Source organism: Peromyscus leucopus, chromosome 8b (assembly GCF_004664715.2).
Source record: "Peromyscus leucopus breed LL Stock chromosome 8b, UCI_PerLeu_2.1, whole genome shotgun sequence".
NCBI classification, from domain to species: Eukaryota; Metazoa; Chordata; class Mammalia; order Rodentia; family Cricetidae; genus Peromyscus; species Peromyscus leucopus.
The window spans coordinates 85,857,550-85,873,268 of NC_051086.1; the positions used below are offsets into that span (position 1 = coordinate 85,857,550).

General features: G+C 47.2%; 1 protein-coding gene across 3 annotated transcripts in view; it reads left to right on the forward strand.

The window, feature by feature from the left end:
* Positions 1-15,719, forward strand: part of Tex2 (testis expressed 2) — a 121,107-nt gene that overhangs the window by 69,793 nt on the left and 35,595 nt on the right. For all 3 annotated transcript variants that reach the window (XM_028865195.2, XM_028865196.2, XM_037201217.1), the window contains exons 3-5: positions 1,522-1,722; positions 2,896-3,235; positions 5,920-6,167. In XM_028865195.2, the coding sequence (XP_028721028.1) occupies positions 1,522-1,722; positions 2,896-3,235; positions 5,920-6,167 (789 nt within the window). The remainder of the gene's footprint in view (positions 1-1,521; positions 1,723-2,895; positions 3,236-5,919; positions 6,168-15,719) is intronic.

Genomic DNA, 15,719 nt, shown 5'->3' on the forward strand with positions numbered 1-15,719 from the left:
TGAGCAACCTAGTGAGACTTCGTCTCAAAAAAGGGAGGGTGGGGGGCCGCTGGAGAGGTGGTTTAGTGGTGAAGGGTAGGTGCTGTCCCCCAGCACCAGTATCATGCCTCCTACGACTTCCTGGAACTCCACCTTGAGGATCTGCTGTTCTTTTCTGGCCTCTGTGAGCACCCACCTACATGTGTGTGCACTTACACAGACATACACATGTACATAAATAAAAGTAAAACAAGTCTAGAGAGATGGGGCAGCGTTAAGAGCATTTATTGTTCTTGCAGAGGACCCAGGTTAGGTTCTCAGCACCTACATGGTGATGCACAACCACCCGTAACTCCAGTTCCAGGGAATTGGACTCCCTTTTTCTTTTCCTTTTTTTAAAGATTTATTTATTTATCATGTATACAGCATTCTACATGCTTGTTTTCCTGCACACCATAAGGAGGCACCAGATATCATGTAGATTGTACCATGTAGGTGCTGGGAATTGAACTCAGGACCTCTGGAAGAGCAGCCAATGCTCTTCACCGCTGAGCCATCTCTCCAGCCCCCTTCATTCCCTTTTTCTGACCTCCTCGGCACCAAGCATGCACATAGATAACATGCAGCCAAATCAGTCATAAAATAAGTCTGTGAAACTTGGACAAAACAAAAACAAGCCACCATATGAGTATATTTGTACAGTCTGAGGATGTTCAGGCTCGGGAGTACCCTGTACTCCTCTGAATTACTGTAGTAACGAGCACTTGTTGATTGCACCTGTTTATTTGCTGTTGGATTCTCACTCATCTGCTTTTCACTGTATGATTCCCATGAGGTACGTGTTACAGTGTCATTGGAATAGACTAGAAGGGTTTCTGAGGAATGGTAACAGGAGTTAATCGACAACACGTCAAAGATGGTTTGCAAGTAGGCTGAGAACAGCGGACGTTTGGCTAATTTAGAAAGCTAGACTGTGCTGGGAAAATGGCTCAGTGGGTAAAGGTACCGGCTGCCAAGCTTGAGTCCCACACGGTGGAAGGAAAGACCTGTCTTTGCCTCCACAGGGGCCCTGTGGCACACATGTAACAAACAAACAAACAAACAAAACAAAGAAATGTAATCTAAAGACAGCACCAGACTGGGAGCCAGGCATGGTGACCCACACCAGTAATCACAGCACTCAGGTTGTGGAGGTAGGAAGATCACCAGTTCTAGGCTAGCCTGGGCTACATTGTCACAAACAGAAAAAAGCCAGGCTGGATCAGTGCTCATTCCCAAGGATGATTAGGAGAGAGCCTTGCTTCGTAAGACTTGAATTTCTCCTTTTGCTTGGCGGCTTTAAGAAAAGAATCGTATATTTAGGATAACAGCTATTACTATACCACCTCTCAAAATTTTTGGTTATCAAAACCATATTAAATTATTCTACAGTGCTTGGCAGCGGGAAGTTATCAGTGCGCATCATGAGATTCCGTCTCAACATCCAGGAACTCGCTGCTTGCACACTGTTCACTCTTACTCACCAAGGTGTTTTTCCATCAGGGATGGATGAATGAGATCCACAACTATGATCCAGAAACTTACCATGCGACTTTGACGCACTCAGTCTTTGTCCGGCTTGAGGGTGGAACCTTAAGACTTTCAAAACCCAACAAAAACATATCCAGGAGGGCAAGCTACAATGAAACGAAGCCAGAGGTCACCTACATCAGCCAGAAAATCTACGACCTCTCCGACAGCAAGGTGAGTCTGGGTGATTCTGGAAGCCGAGCTTGAATGAGTGGAAAGCATTTGGGATCTAGATTGCTATACTGCACCCCACCCTCATGATGACAGCCTCCCAGACAGTGACTGTGAATCACAGGGCATTCTTTGAAACGCAGCAGCTTTGAATGGGCCCACAGCCTGGGTTTCTATGAGCTTCCAATGCCACAGCTCCAGGGACCACACCTCCAGGAGCAGGGTTCTCTGCACTCAGAATTTTGACTTTAAAAGCTGATGATGCTGATTGTGGCTCGGGATGCAGCTCAGCTGGTAGAGTGCTTGTCCATACACAAAGCCAAGGCTCCCATCCCCAGCACCACATGTACCAGCTGGGGTGGCACAGACCTGTAATCTCAGGAGGCTAACGCAGGAGGATCCCCATGATTTCAAGGCCAGCCTGGGCTACATAGTTAGAGGCCAGGCTGAGCTCATCTATATCGTGAAATCAGGTCTCAACCTGCTGTCTACACACACCCTAAAAAAAAAAAATAAATAAAAACAAAAAAACCCACTGGATTTTTAGTCTAAAAGCAATGTGTTATGGTGCCAGGTATTGATAAAAGCTCTGTGAAATGTAAAAATTGTGCACATGCCAGTACATTTTACTAAGGTATTGTTTCTATTTTTGTGGAAAATATAAATTTTTATTACACACAGACATGGGTTCTCTGTTCTTATAACTCATATGAGTGGTCTTTAAGTTCCTCCACAGTAATGGAAGTATGTAAAGTAGTTGCTATAGAGATTCATCCTTGAGTTGATTCCCAGCATTGACCTGCATTTCCTGTCTGGACTGGAGATACTTTTCCCCCCAGATTACGATTCATCTAGGACTATTAACCCAGTTGGTATCCAAGCCTATCTGATAATAATCAGAGTAATGTTACTACTCTGCTACTGCTACCTAAGAATGAAAGGTATTTATAGTTCTTGTGTACTTCTGAAATATGTACACTTCGGAATTTTGAGGAATAACAAGTCATTTCTAAAAATTTTGCATTCTACAGTCAGGTTATAGACAGGTGGTAAGGGTTACTTATTCTAGCATTTTAGTCAAAGGCTCAGAAAGACTAACCTTTCTGATACATGTAATATAGATGCACAAAGTAGACAGTCTGTAGTACGTAAATCACCATTTGCTTTTCTCCGTAGATTTATCTTGTACCTAAAAGTCTGGCTCGCAAACGAATCTGGAATAAAAAGTACCCCATTTGTATCGAGCTTGGTCGGCAAGATGACTTTATGTCCAAGGCTCAGACGGACAGGGACACTGGTGAGGAGAAGCCACCTGCTGAGAAAGAGCTGGCGAGTGAAGACGTTAAGAAGCCACCCCAGCCTCAAGAGGGGACGAAGTCTAGCCAGAGAGACCCGACACTGTATCTGTTTGGGAGGACTGGCCGGGAAAAAGAGGAATGGTTTAGGAGGTTCGTCCTGGCGTCTAAACTGAAGTCAGACCTCAAGAAGCTGCCCGGGGTTTCTGGAAGTAAATCAGGTAGTAGCGTTTGTGCTAAGTGGGTTTGTGTTTAAAGGGCTTGTGGGAAGGGGAGGAGGGGGTGGCAGGCAGGCAGCCACCTTCAGTTCCTTTTGCTCTACCACCCCAGTGTGTTGCCATGACATGCGTACCTTCCACAGTAACCACTACCGCCCCTGGTACTGAGTCGTTGTTCCGGTGATGGTCCATTTGTGGGTATATGTGGTTAGCCTGTGGTGGCATCCGGGACTCTCTTTTCTTAGTATTCTCATCAAAGCAGCTCCAGGAGACCCTTGTCTGAAGAAAGTGGTAAGAGCAGAGCATGGTGGTACACACCTTTAATCTCAGGACTAGGGAGTCAGGCAGGTGGATCCCTGTGAGTTTGAAGCTAGCCTAGTTCACGTAGTGAATCCCAGGCCAGCCAGAGCTACATAGTGAGATCCCCGCCTCTGCCACCCGAGTGCTGGCATTAAAGGCGTGTGCCACCATGCCCAGCTGTATTTGGTTCTTTTTAATGACTTGCACTTCTGACACAATACAGTCAATGGTAGGAGCCAGGAGTGTGGAAGGCCTGGGCGCCCTCCGTACACTGAAATCAAGCAAGACTCCGCTCTCACTCCATCGATACCTCGATTAGCCCAAGTTACCTTAAAACACTGTGAGTTGAGGTGGAACTTCAGGCGACGGGTGAAGACTGTCCTGTATTCCAAAGCCACTGCCCAGCTGCTGGACGATTTGCACACTAAAGACGTTCTTCCTTGAGTATCAATATTACACGTATCAGAAAGGTTAGCCTTTCTGAGCCTTTGACTAAAATGATGGAAATTAATGTATGAACAGCCACTGCCCAGCTGGCTTGTTATCAGGTGACACCGGTGTTCAGTCTCCGAGACCAGGCGCCTCTAAATACCGCACGATGGAGGAAGTCTTGCTGGCTGGCTCAGGCCTGTCCTCTCTCTCAGGGATGCCATCACTTAGAGACAGGTTTCATTGGCAACTCACGGTGCAGGTTCTGACTCAGGAGACCCAAGCAAGGATGGAGATTCCAAATTTTAGCACTCAGGTCTAGTTTAGTCAGAAGTAGCTGCAGGAGGAACAGAACCCGGAGAGAGCGGAAAGCCATGAGCTCTCCAGCACAGTTCCAGTGTGATGTTACCAAGAGGCAGCCATGAAATCTAGAATGGTGTTAGCTCCTGTGCTCTGTGCCACCCCAAGTGAAGACGCTGCCCCGTGGCAGGGGACAATAGCCTTGCTATAGTCGGGTTTTCCTCTCCTGACCTCGAATAGGGGGAGGAGTGTTCTTGGCTCTGTCTTTTTAAATTGTTTTTTATTCATTTTTTTTAGATTTATTTATTTATTATGTATACGGGAGAGCGTGCCAGATCTCATTACAGATGGTTGTGTGGGTGCTGGGAATTGAACTCGGGACCTCTGGAAGAGCAGTTGTTGCTCTTAACCTCTGAGCCATCTCTCCAGCCCATTTTTTATTTATTAACTAAACTCTAGAGTTTATTTTGATTACTGCATTTTCTCTTAAAGTCCTTCTCTTCTTCTAAATTCCAATCCAAGATACCACATTGCATTTAGGTTTTATTAAAAAAAAAAAGTGTGGTTGGGGATATAGCATCATTCTGACATTTAAATAATGTTAAACTTTGAAGTGGTTTGAGAATGATAAAAGATTATAAAAAGTTTGAATTCTAGGTAAAACTTGAGGTAGTCCTGGAAAGAACCTAGCTAAAAAACAAGACAAAAACCCCAAGTTAAAGTAGCCTTCCCAAGTGGTTGTACAACCAGAGAGAGCGCCATTCAGATGGCTGGAAATGGGCAAACACCCCCTGACCGCCTTGATCTTTACCTCTCTGTCCTTGCTCACACAGACACCTGGGCCAATCGATCGGTGTCAGCACTTCATGCTTAAAACCTTCTGCTTCAGCATGATGAACTGAACCTGGGGTCACGCTCCAGGCACTTGACCGTCAGGCTCCTGCCCTTCCCTCCGCCCACACTTCCTTTCCTTTGTGTGTCTTCATGGGGCTTCCCTGAATCTTGCTTCTTCGAGGGCTGTTCTCTGTCTGGAGTGTTCTTCCGCTAGGCCAAGGAAAATGGCAACTCTTTGCTCAAAAGATAGTGCAGGTGTCCCTGGTGGATGTCAGTGCCAGGCCAGCAGCCTTGGGCAATGCTGGTTACAGGCAGCTGTGACTTACCTTCCCACGTGTCTAAGTCAAGGGCAGTGATTCTGCCTTGTTCTCCTGGTTAGCGTGGAGTAGGTCCAGAGAAGGTGTGTGATGAGTGATCTGTTGAATGAGAGATGGCATCTTTGAAATGCCCTGAGCTGTGGATGGACAATCATTAGCTTCCTGCCCACCCTCCGTTTGCTCTGTTAACATCAACAGCTCCTCCCTGACTGGAGGGTACATTGGTGCTGTGTTTTATGTTTTCCTAAAAGATCACTGGGAGCAAAGAAAAAGATAGCCACCTGGCGTACTGTGCTGCCCCCATTCCAAAATTACCTCAAAGCAAAAAAAAAGAAAAAAAAAACATTCTAAAAATCATCTAATGTTAGAGCAGAAAGTATTCTTTAGGGTAAAGGTTTTTAAAAATCATGTGGCATTTTAGCTGCTTTTCCATTTAAGTCATGGGTGTTTTGTTTATTCCTGGCCCTGTTTTCCGTCTGTGTTAATAGCTCTGACTTCTCACCCCAGGGCTTTTGCCCACCCACAGCAGACATGGCAGCCCCTCGGGGCACCTGACCCATAGCCGAAGCAGCAGCAAAGGCAGCGTGGAGGAGATGATGTCCCAGCCCAAGCAGAAGGAGCTGGTGGGCAGCGTGCGGCAGAAGGTGCTCCTGGACTACAGCGTGTACATGGGCAGGTGTGTGCCCCAGGACGAGCGAAGCCCCCACAGGAGCCCTGTGCTGAGTGCGGAGAGCAGCCCCACAGCTGGGAAGAAGGTAAAGCCGCCAGGCGGGCCTTTCCGCTCTCCTTACACTCACCTTCATGGGCGAGGGATTCATGCCAGGCCTCCCGAGTCCAGGTTCCAAAGACATGGTGATGAGCTAGACGTGGAGAGGCCTGTGTTCTCTCAGAGCTCGTGTTCAGGGAGACGGCACAGAGTGAGCATTGGGTGGCGGGAAGAGCTGAAGCTTCGTTAAAGGTGATGGAGAAAGGCCTCACTACTGTTTGTGTTATCTGGGTCTCTTTGAGGAGGTGGTCAGTGAGCCACAGTGATACATGCCAGAGGGACATCCCAGAAGGGGCCCCACTGTCTGCAAAAGCTCCGCAGCAGGAATGCAGTTGGGATACTCAAGGGACAGCATTGAGCCAGTGTGGGTGGGCAGCAAGCAAGGGAGAGAAGGGAGGGGTAGCGGCTGTGGAGGGTGGGCGGGGCCTCCTCCTGTCTGTTCTGAGGGAGATGGGGGTGCTGGGAGGGTTTGAACAGGGAGTACCATTGTTCTAAGCTTAAGTGACTCCATGGAGAAAGGCTGTGGGGGAAGGAGTGGGTGGGAAGCCATGGAAAGGTGGGCTGAGAGGCAGGTGCTAGTGGGTGGTTGGGAGGAGAACTAACTGGTTTTGCTGATGGACAGATGTGGGATGTGAGAGAAAAGGAGACTGGAGTGAGTGAGGCCTAGTTTTTGCACCTGACAACAGGCTCAGGTAGGAAGGTCATGGGGTCACTGGTAGTAGAATCCAGTGTCTTCGAAGTTGTAGGTGGTCCTCTGCTCTGTCACTGCTTTGGAAGATTTAGCATAAGAACGACTTCAGAGTGTAACCAGCTGGACTTTGACTTAAGTCACTCAGAACATGATTGTTAATACACACTGCCGTACACCAGACTTGTCTGGGAACTCTAGAATGACTCTAATCCCAAGAAAATCCTCACAAAGCAAATCTCTCCTTGATGGCGATGGGAAGCCGAGCCGAGAGAAGTTAGGTTGCTCAGGTATACAGCGGCTGGGTAGTGGAGTGTACCTAAATGTCACCCGTGACTCTGATGCCCCCGGACTGCTGGCACTGTCGTGCTGAGGAGCACTCTGAGGTCAGCCTGTACCGGAGGCCTCCTGCCTCTGCTGTGCCCCACCATTTTGAGGTCCTGCCTGCAGTTCCCCAGCCTCTTCTCATGGGTAGTCCATCATGTTTGACCTCTTGTCATGGCCAGACTGCTGTCTTTAATGAGGAACGTGGTGCCTTCCTCTTCTGCCTCTGGCTGCCCTTTGGTTTACTTGTTCTGTGGAATCTCTTCTGTGTGGAGGTGACCGACCGCAGACCTGACCCATGTGAACTTGTCAGCTCCAAGATCATGTGGCTTTGCTGGCCTCAAGCTCACTGCCTCCACACACACTCTGAATTACCAGCTCTGGTGAAAGACTTCCCTCTAGGCTAGAGTAGGTGACATCCTCTCTTCTAGAAGTGTCCTTGTTGCCTGTGACAGCTCCCTCCTCCTCACGTTCTCTTTATCTAAGGACATCAGTTGTCTTGATCTCATCAGATCCAAGAAGAACTGTACACTACATGGCAAGGTTGATAAAAATCTTTCTGAATGGTTTTCTCACATTAAAAATCATAACAAAGCCGGGCAGTGGTGGCACACACCTTTAATCACACACCTTTAATCCCAGCACGCAGGAAGCAAAGGCAGGCAGGTCTCTGAGTTCAAGGCCAGCCTGGTCTACAGAGAAAGTTCTAGGACAGCCAGGGCTACACAATGAAGCCCTGTCTCAAAAAACAAAACAATAATAACAATAATAATAATTATTATTATTAAAAAATAAAAACAAAGCTGAGCATGGTGGCACACTATTATAATCCTAACACTCACAAGGCTGAGTCAGGAGGATTGCCATCCTGGGTTATACAGTGAGAGCCTATCTTTAAAGAAAAAACTGAAAACATAGTGCCTGGAGATGGCTCAGTGGATACAGCACTTGCTGTACAATCCTGATGACCTGAGCCCAGTACCTGGAGCCCACTTAGAAGCTCCAGCTCAAGAGAGGAAACACCCCCCACTCCCCACCCTTATTAATTTAATGATAACTGCCATGCTCCAGGAAACCAGAGAGATAGAATTGCATAGGAATGTGTGGGGGTCACTGTCTCCAACAGGCATTTGAAGAAAGTGCATGAGCTTCAGTGCAGGGCTCCCCAAATCTGCTTGGCCTGCCTAAAGTGTGTCGGGGCCATATCTTGGGGTCTGGTAGTGTGGGCGTCCTTGAATTAGGTGCAGGTGTTAGTCTAGTGGTCCGTCACGGTGAAACAAACAACCCAAGGTGGTTGCTTCAAATAATAGCTACTATTTGTTTTCCTCACAAATTTGTGATTTCATCAGGGGAGGCAGGGGAGGACTTCCGGCCACTCTGCGCAGTCACCGGGGAGGACGGAGAATGACCCGCTGCCGGGAGGAAGGGCCCTCGTGGAACACAGGTGGATTCTAGTTGTGGAGTGGAGCCCAGCCAGGGCTGGGGGCTGGGGCCTCGGGCCTTCCTCTGTGGCCTGGGTTCCTTCAGGCAAGCATTCCTAGGGAAAGCAGGAAGCAGACGCTAGGCTGCTGCTGTTGATCAGGGCGGTCCTGGAAGCTCCTGCATCTGGTCAAGGAGAAGGGCATAGGCCCCGCCCTTCCCAAGGGAAAGTATGGTAGGTGGAAAATGAAAATGCCAGGGTGCTCCTGTCCCACACGGTGCTCCTGTCCTGCACTACACAGTGCTCCTGTCCTGCACTACACGGTGCTCCTGTCCCACACGGTGCTCCTGTCTCACACGGTGCTCCTGTCCTGCACGACACAGTGCTTCTGTCCTACATGGTGCTCCTGTCCTGCACTACACGGTGCTCCTGTCCTGTCCCAGACGGTGCTCCTGTCCTGTCCCACACGGTGCTCCTGTCCTGTCCCACACGGTGCTCCTGTCCCACACGGTGCTCCTGTCCTGTCCCACACGGTGCTCCTGTCCTGTACTACATGGTGTTCCTGTCCCACACGGTGCTCCTGCACTACTGTGAGTTAGCAGAGCTGATGCTGTGCCAATTTCATATTACTTTTGTGATTTGAGCAAATGATTCACACCCTATGAAATACTAACGTGGTTCCCCCATTTCTCTGCTGCCCCTGTTCACTCTCAGACAGGCAAGTGCTTAGTGTCTGATTTGTTGTCTGCATGTATCATTCCATCTTCTGTTTTATCCAAAGTTTTGTGTACTGTGGTCCATTCTCAAACACTTTCTGAAATCACTGTATCCATTCATAGAATTCACTCTCATCTTTTTAGACAGATCCAGAGACTCCGATGGGTGCATGTTCTGTAGTTTAAGGTTTTCCCCAGTATTCTGCCATTTCTGGCAGTGCCGGATGAATAACATGTGAGTGTGCTTTCACGTTGTTGGGGTGTCCTCAGTGCTGAAATCCTGAAAGCAGGATTCTTGGCCAGAAGTGAATGCACATGTGCTTTGGTTAGAGATTGCCAAATTCCATCCCTAATAGTCACACCAGTGTTCATTCCTACCAGGAAGGTATGGCACTGCCCATTTCTCTGACCTCACCAAAGGTGGACCTTTTGGGTATTATCAGTGTTCATCCCTTCAGCCAAAATTAGGACATTTCCTCAAGTCCATATCACCTTCAGCATCATAAGTCCAAAAGGGGGATCTTAAAGGGGTCAGAGACACAAAAGAACAGTTGACATTTCCTCAAGTTGCTCCAAATTATGTTTTCAGACTTGGCCAGGCCCCAGATGTTCACCCAGATTCACATATCCCCTCTTTCACACAGGGGGGGCTTGGGACACTTTGTTCTGTTTACCCCCACTTCCTGCCATCTCCCCTTCCTGCTCCCTCTTACACACCATAGTCAAAACGTTTCTGTCCCAGAAGGTAGGGCTCCAGAGTATTCTAAGCACAGCTGCACATTCATCACCCTTTAAGTTGTGATGCCCAGTGCTCAATGAGTTAGCCAGCTGGTTACAGGGTGAATAGGCCAGTGTTAGGTCTCTGGTGCTCAGGAGCTGAACCCCAGTTCAAAACACCCAGATGAACTTTCTCACTGGGACCACCAGCTCACAAATAATAACATGGAGACTTACTGTTAATTATAAATGCTCGGCCTTAGCTTAGGCTTGCTCCTAACTAGTTCTTGTAACTTAGATTAACGCGTATCTTTTAATCTATGTTCTGACATGTAGGTCTTTACCTCATCTCTCCATACCTGCTCATCCTGCCTCCTCCGTGTCTGGCTGGTGACTCCCTGGCAACTCCACCTTTCTTCTTCTCTGAGCCCTCTCTGTCCCCACAAGTCTCACCTAACCTCTTCCAGGTGCACACATAGAAGGCAGAAGACACCTTGCAGGGGCTGGTTCTCCCCCCTCCATGTGGGTTCCAGGTTGTCAGGCTTGGCTTGCTCTTACTGCTAGGCCACTCACTGGTCGGCCCTTCAGCACCTCGCTTAAATAAATGTCTACAGTATAGGCGCAATGAAAAAGTACAGAGCATCTTTCCTTTCCTCCTCACCCTGTGAACTCACAGAGAAGAGAAACTATTGTGTCCCTTAAGTCGTTCACAGTGTCGGTAATGGAGCCAGACTCTGTCCTCTGAAGGCTCTAAGTACTTCCTATGGGTAAGAACCTACATGACCCAGAAGCTTGAAGTCACGTGTTCTCCTCAATAGTCTGTCTAGTATGATTTTATAATTCAAATGCAGCTTAATAGCTTTAAGTTGTTTCACACACAATGCTAGCCTGTGGCCTGTTGTGGAACATTCCTTTACACTGTGTATGAAACAGTTCTAGACACTACTGGCAGTTAACTTACCCATAATAATTAAATACAAGATCAGAAGATTTGGTATAGAAACAACTTAAAGCTATTAAGCTGCATTTGAATTATAAAGTAACACTGGTTTCTAGATGTCTAATGTCTGGTTTTAGGTGATTTAAGTCATAATTCAAAAAAATCCTTTTAAAATGTCTCCGGGTGGGACAATCTTACTTGTGGTTTATGGGTGTGTCGGGAGGTGGGGTTCGGGGGACACCCTGCAGGTTGGCTGCACACATGCCCTACATTTGAGGCCAGGGAGTGTGCCTTGGACTTGGCTGCTGGGAGAGAAGACTGCCTGGGCAGGAGTGTGTGCCCATCCTCCAGGTGGGGGACTGCGGTGCTCAGATGGTGTGAAGCACGTCTCTTCTTTTTCATGGGAGGGCTGAGGGAACGATAAAGACACCCTAGGCTGCTCCGGGGTAGAGAATGGTACCACCTGTGTTTCAGAGGATAAGAATTATGTGGACAAGCATCAGCTGGAGACCAGGGGACCTGAACCTGATAGAGGTTTCCAAGGCTGCGCTTTTCCTCTCAAAGTGGGTTTTTCAAACATGTAAAACTGGAAATGGAAAAATGCTTATTATAAATTAAAGATGTGAAGCAGTGTGTCCAATTTAAAAATAAAAATTTAAAGGAGACAGGAATGCCAAGAAAAATCAGCAAGGAAAAGAGTAGTTTTTATTTTGTAAGTTTTTTTACATGTGTTTAGTATGTGTGTGTATACATATTAAATGTACATATGCCATGGAAATAGGAGGCCGACTTTCTGGAGTCAGTTCTGTCTTTGTACCATGTGGGTCCCAGGGATTAACTCTGGTCATAGCTGGGCATGGTGATGTACTCGGGAAACAGAGGCAGGTAAATCTTTGAGTTCGAGGTCAGTCTAGTCTACATAGTGAGTTCTGGTACAGCCAGGGTTACATAGTGAGACCCTGTCACAAAAGTAAATGAATAAATAAACAAGCAAACAAAAACTCAGGTCATCGAGCTTGGTGACAAGTACCTTTACCTGCTGAGTCGTCTCGAATAGTCTTTTTAGTAAATGATGTGGGAACAATTAAATAGCCACAGGCAGAAGCATGAAGTTGAACTCCTGCCTCACACTCCTTGCAGAATTACCTCACAGAGGTCACAGACCTCAAGGTAAAGGATAAAACCATAAAGCACAGAACAGAACTAAATCTTGAGTTAGATGAAACCTCCTGAGCAGGGTATGGGGGTACACATCAGTAACTCTAGCACAAAGGAGACTAAGAGAAAAACAAGAGTTCAAGTCTGCTTAAAATAACCTAATGAAGCAAAAAGAGAAAAATAAAGGTCCTACTTAAGACCACATGAGCAAACAACCAAAGTAAAGTAAATTGGGCTGTAATGACAAGGTATCGGCCCAGGACCCCCAAGACCAAGTTCTCGGCACAAAGGAGACTTTTTTGCCCCAGAGGGACAGAGGTCAGGGATAAGAGACAAAGACAGGAGACAGAGGACAAGGGAGAAGGGGACGGGAACAAGGGAGAGGTAGAAGGGGTATTTGTCCCAGAAGGACAAGGGACTGCCTCTGGATAGAGGAGACAGACATGGCCCATAGGAAAACGGCGGTTTATAAAGATACAGGGGGAAACCCTGTGTTAGGATGAGGTGTCTAATTTTAATTGGACATGTTAATTAGGTGAGCCAAAGGGGGTCTTGATTGCTGAATCCCAACACTTCGGTAGCTGGACCTTGGTGGTTAGCCCCAGGAGGAGGAAGTGGCCAAAAAAGGGACTAGACCTGGGTGTCTAGCTTTAGGAGTATGATCAAATGGTTTTTATTTAGCAAGGTAGAGGGAATTGGGGAGAAGGGCAAGGCCTGCCAGAGCCATGTTTGCCATGCCCAGGCTGCCTAGAGGCCCTTCTTGGGCTCCATCCAAACCCAGACCTTTGGTGCTATAAACGGTACCATCAAGAGCATTGAAAGAGGCCTAGCCAGATGGCGTGATGGGTACAGGTGCCTGCTACCAAGCCTGATGTTCAGTCCCAGAACTCACATGGTAGAGAGACTCACTCCTACACACTAAATACAAATAAAACAAAATGTAATAAAAGCAATTTTTCTAGTTTAAAAAAAAAAAAAAACAGGCACTAGAGAGATGGTCCAGGGGTTAAGAGCACCCACTGCTCCCCAGAGGACCTGTGCTCGCTTCTCAGTACTCACATCAGGTGCCTCACAGCTGCCTGTAACTCCAGCTCCCAGGGATCTGACGCTTTCTTTGGGCTCCCTAGTTGCCTGCACATGTGTGGCACACACTCCATACAGACACATATAGATGCACAAAAATAAAATAGTTATTTTTAAAAGATAACCCACAGAGTAGGAAAAAACATTTGCAAACTGTTTCTCTAATATGGGTCTAATAGCCAAAATATATAAAGGAGTTCTATGGCTCAATATTAGGATGTAAATAATTGAATTAAGAAATAGGTAAAGGGAACTGGAGAGATGGCTCAGCAGTTAAGAGCATTGACTGCTCTTTCCAGAGGACCCAGGTTCAATTTCCAGCACCCACATAGCAGCTAACAACTGTCTGTAACTCTAAGATCTGGCACCCTCACACAGACGTACATGCAGGCAAAACACCAATGCATATAAAATAAAAATATATTTTTAAAAAAAAATTTAAAGAAAAAAGGGTAAAGGGATAGGAAGATGGTCCACTCAGTAGAAGTACCTGCTTCACGAGGACCTGGATTCCCCAGCACCCAGCAAAGTCAGGCATGGTGCATCTGTAACCCCTAGCTAGGGAGGAAGAGACAGGTAGTTCAGTGGACAGCCAGCTTAGTTTAGTTGATAAGCACTAGGTTCTTTGAGAGACCGTCTCAAATAATAAAGTGTGAGGACTAGAGAGATGGCTGAGCAGTTAAAAGTGCGGACTGCTTGTGCAGAGGACCCATTGGGTTCCCAGTACCCACATCAGGGGATCACAGTCTGCCACTCCAGCTCCAGGGCATCTGATAGACTCCTTTGGCCTCAGTAACTGTGCTCATGTGTGCTTCCCCTCCCCCCACACCATTAAGAGAGAAATCTTTATAAACTAATAAGGTAGAGAAGTGGTCAAGATTCCCATTATTGATCTCTGGGCTCCATGCACACACGTGCACATACATGCACACACGTGCACATACATGCACACACATGCATATGCATACACACACCACAGACACACATACAAAGGCATGTGTAAAGGGGTCTAGAATCAAAGCTCAGTTGGTAAGTGCTTGCTTGCTAACATGATAACATGAATTTCACATGGAACCCACACAAAAAAGCCAGATGTGGTGCCATGTGCCTGTAATCCCATCCCCGAGTACACAGACAGGTGGAGTCTCAGCTCGCTGACCAGCCAGTCTCGCCTACCCCAGTGTCTCTCAGGTCCCACACAGAGACCCTGTCTCAAAAACCAAGGTGGGCAGCCTAAGAGACAGTATCCAGAGTAGACCTGTGGCCTTCCTACACACATGCTTGCACACACACGAACATGAACACACAATCAATGGGTTAAGAGGCTGGAGAGATCTAGACGATCCGGGTTCAAGTCACAGCAACCACATGGTGGCTCACAACTGTCTGTAACTCCAGTCCCAGAGTATCGAAACCCTCATCTGGTCTCTACAGGTACCAGATATGAACATGGTGCACAGACATACGTGTAGGCAAAAAAAATTTAAAATAAATTTTAAAGTGGGTCAAGGATCTGGATAGACATTTCAAAGAAAAGCATATGGGGGCTGGAGAGATGACTCAGCCATACAGAGTGCATACTGCTCTTGCAGAGGACCCAAGTTCAATTCCCAGAGCTGACAACTGCTTGTAACTCTACCTCCAGGGGATCCAATACCTTTGGGCTTCCAGGGCTCTGGAAGTGCACTCAAGTGCCCAAACCTAAACACACACACACACACACACACACACACACACACACACACACACACTTTTTAAAAATAACAAAAATCTTGTTCCAGGACAGCCAGGATTGTTACACAAAGAAACCCTGTCTCAGGGGAGGGGTGTCCCTAAAAATGAAAGTATGGTATTGATACATTGGTCAGGCCTGGTGCCACAGCCCTGTAATCCTAGCTCTTAGAAGATGGAGGCAAGAAAATCAGAAGTCAAGGTCCATCCTCCTCTACAGAATGAGTTCAAGGCCAGCCTGGGCTACATGAGACTCTGTCTTATAAAACCATTTTTTGTGGGGGTAGGTAGAGGGGAGCCAGACATGGTCTTACTATGTAGTGACCAGCCTGGCCTCTAACTCACAGAAATCTGCCTGCCTCTGCCTCCAAGTGCTGAGATTAAAGGCACATGCTATTACCCTGATCCATTACCGTTTTAAAAATATTGATACACTGGAAAAAGGCTGAAATTGGACTTGGTGGCGCATGTCTGTCATCCTAGTACTCAGGAGGCTGAAGTGAGAGGCTTGCCAGTTTAAGTCATCATGGGCCTTTAAGATGTGTGAGGGTGGCAGGAGGTGGGGAGGATACTTAAATAAAATAGAGTGAAAATGTTTCTGCTCTGTCTGGGAAGAGATCATGTCTGTGTTCTATAATGAATATGCATTGTTTTAAAGTCAGGAGAAACAGGCATGCACGTGTGAAGGTAGTGTCCTGCTGTGTCTGCTCTTGGGCCAGGCTGCCACATGTGCCAAACTCGGGGGCAGAGGCTTGCTCTCTCTC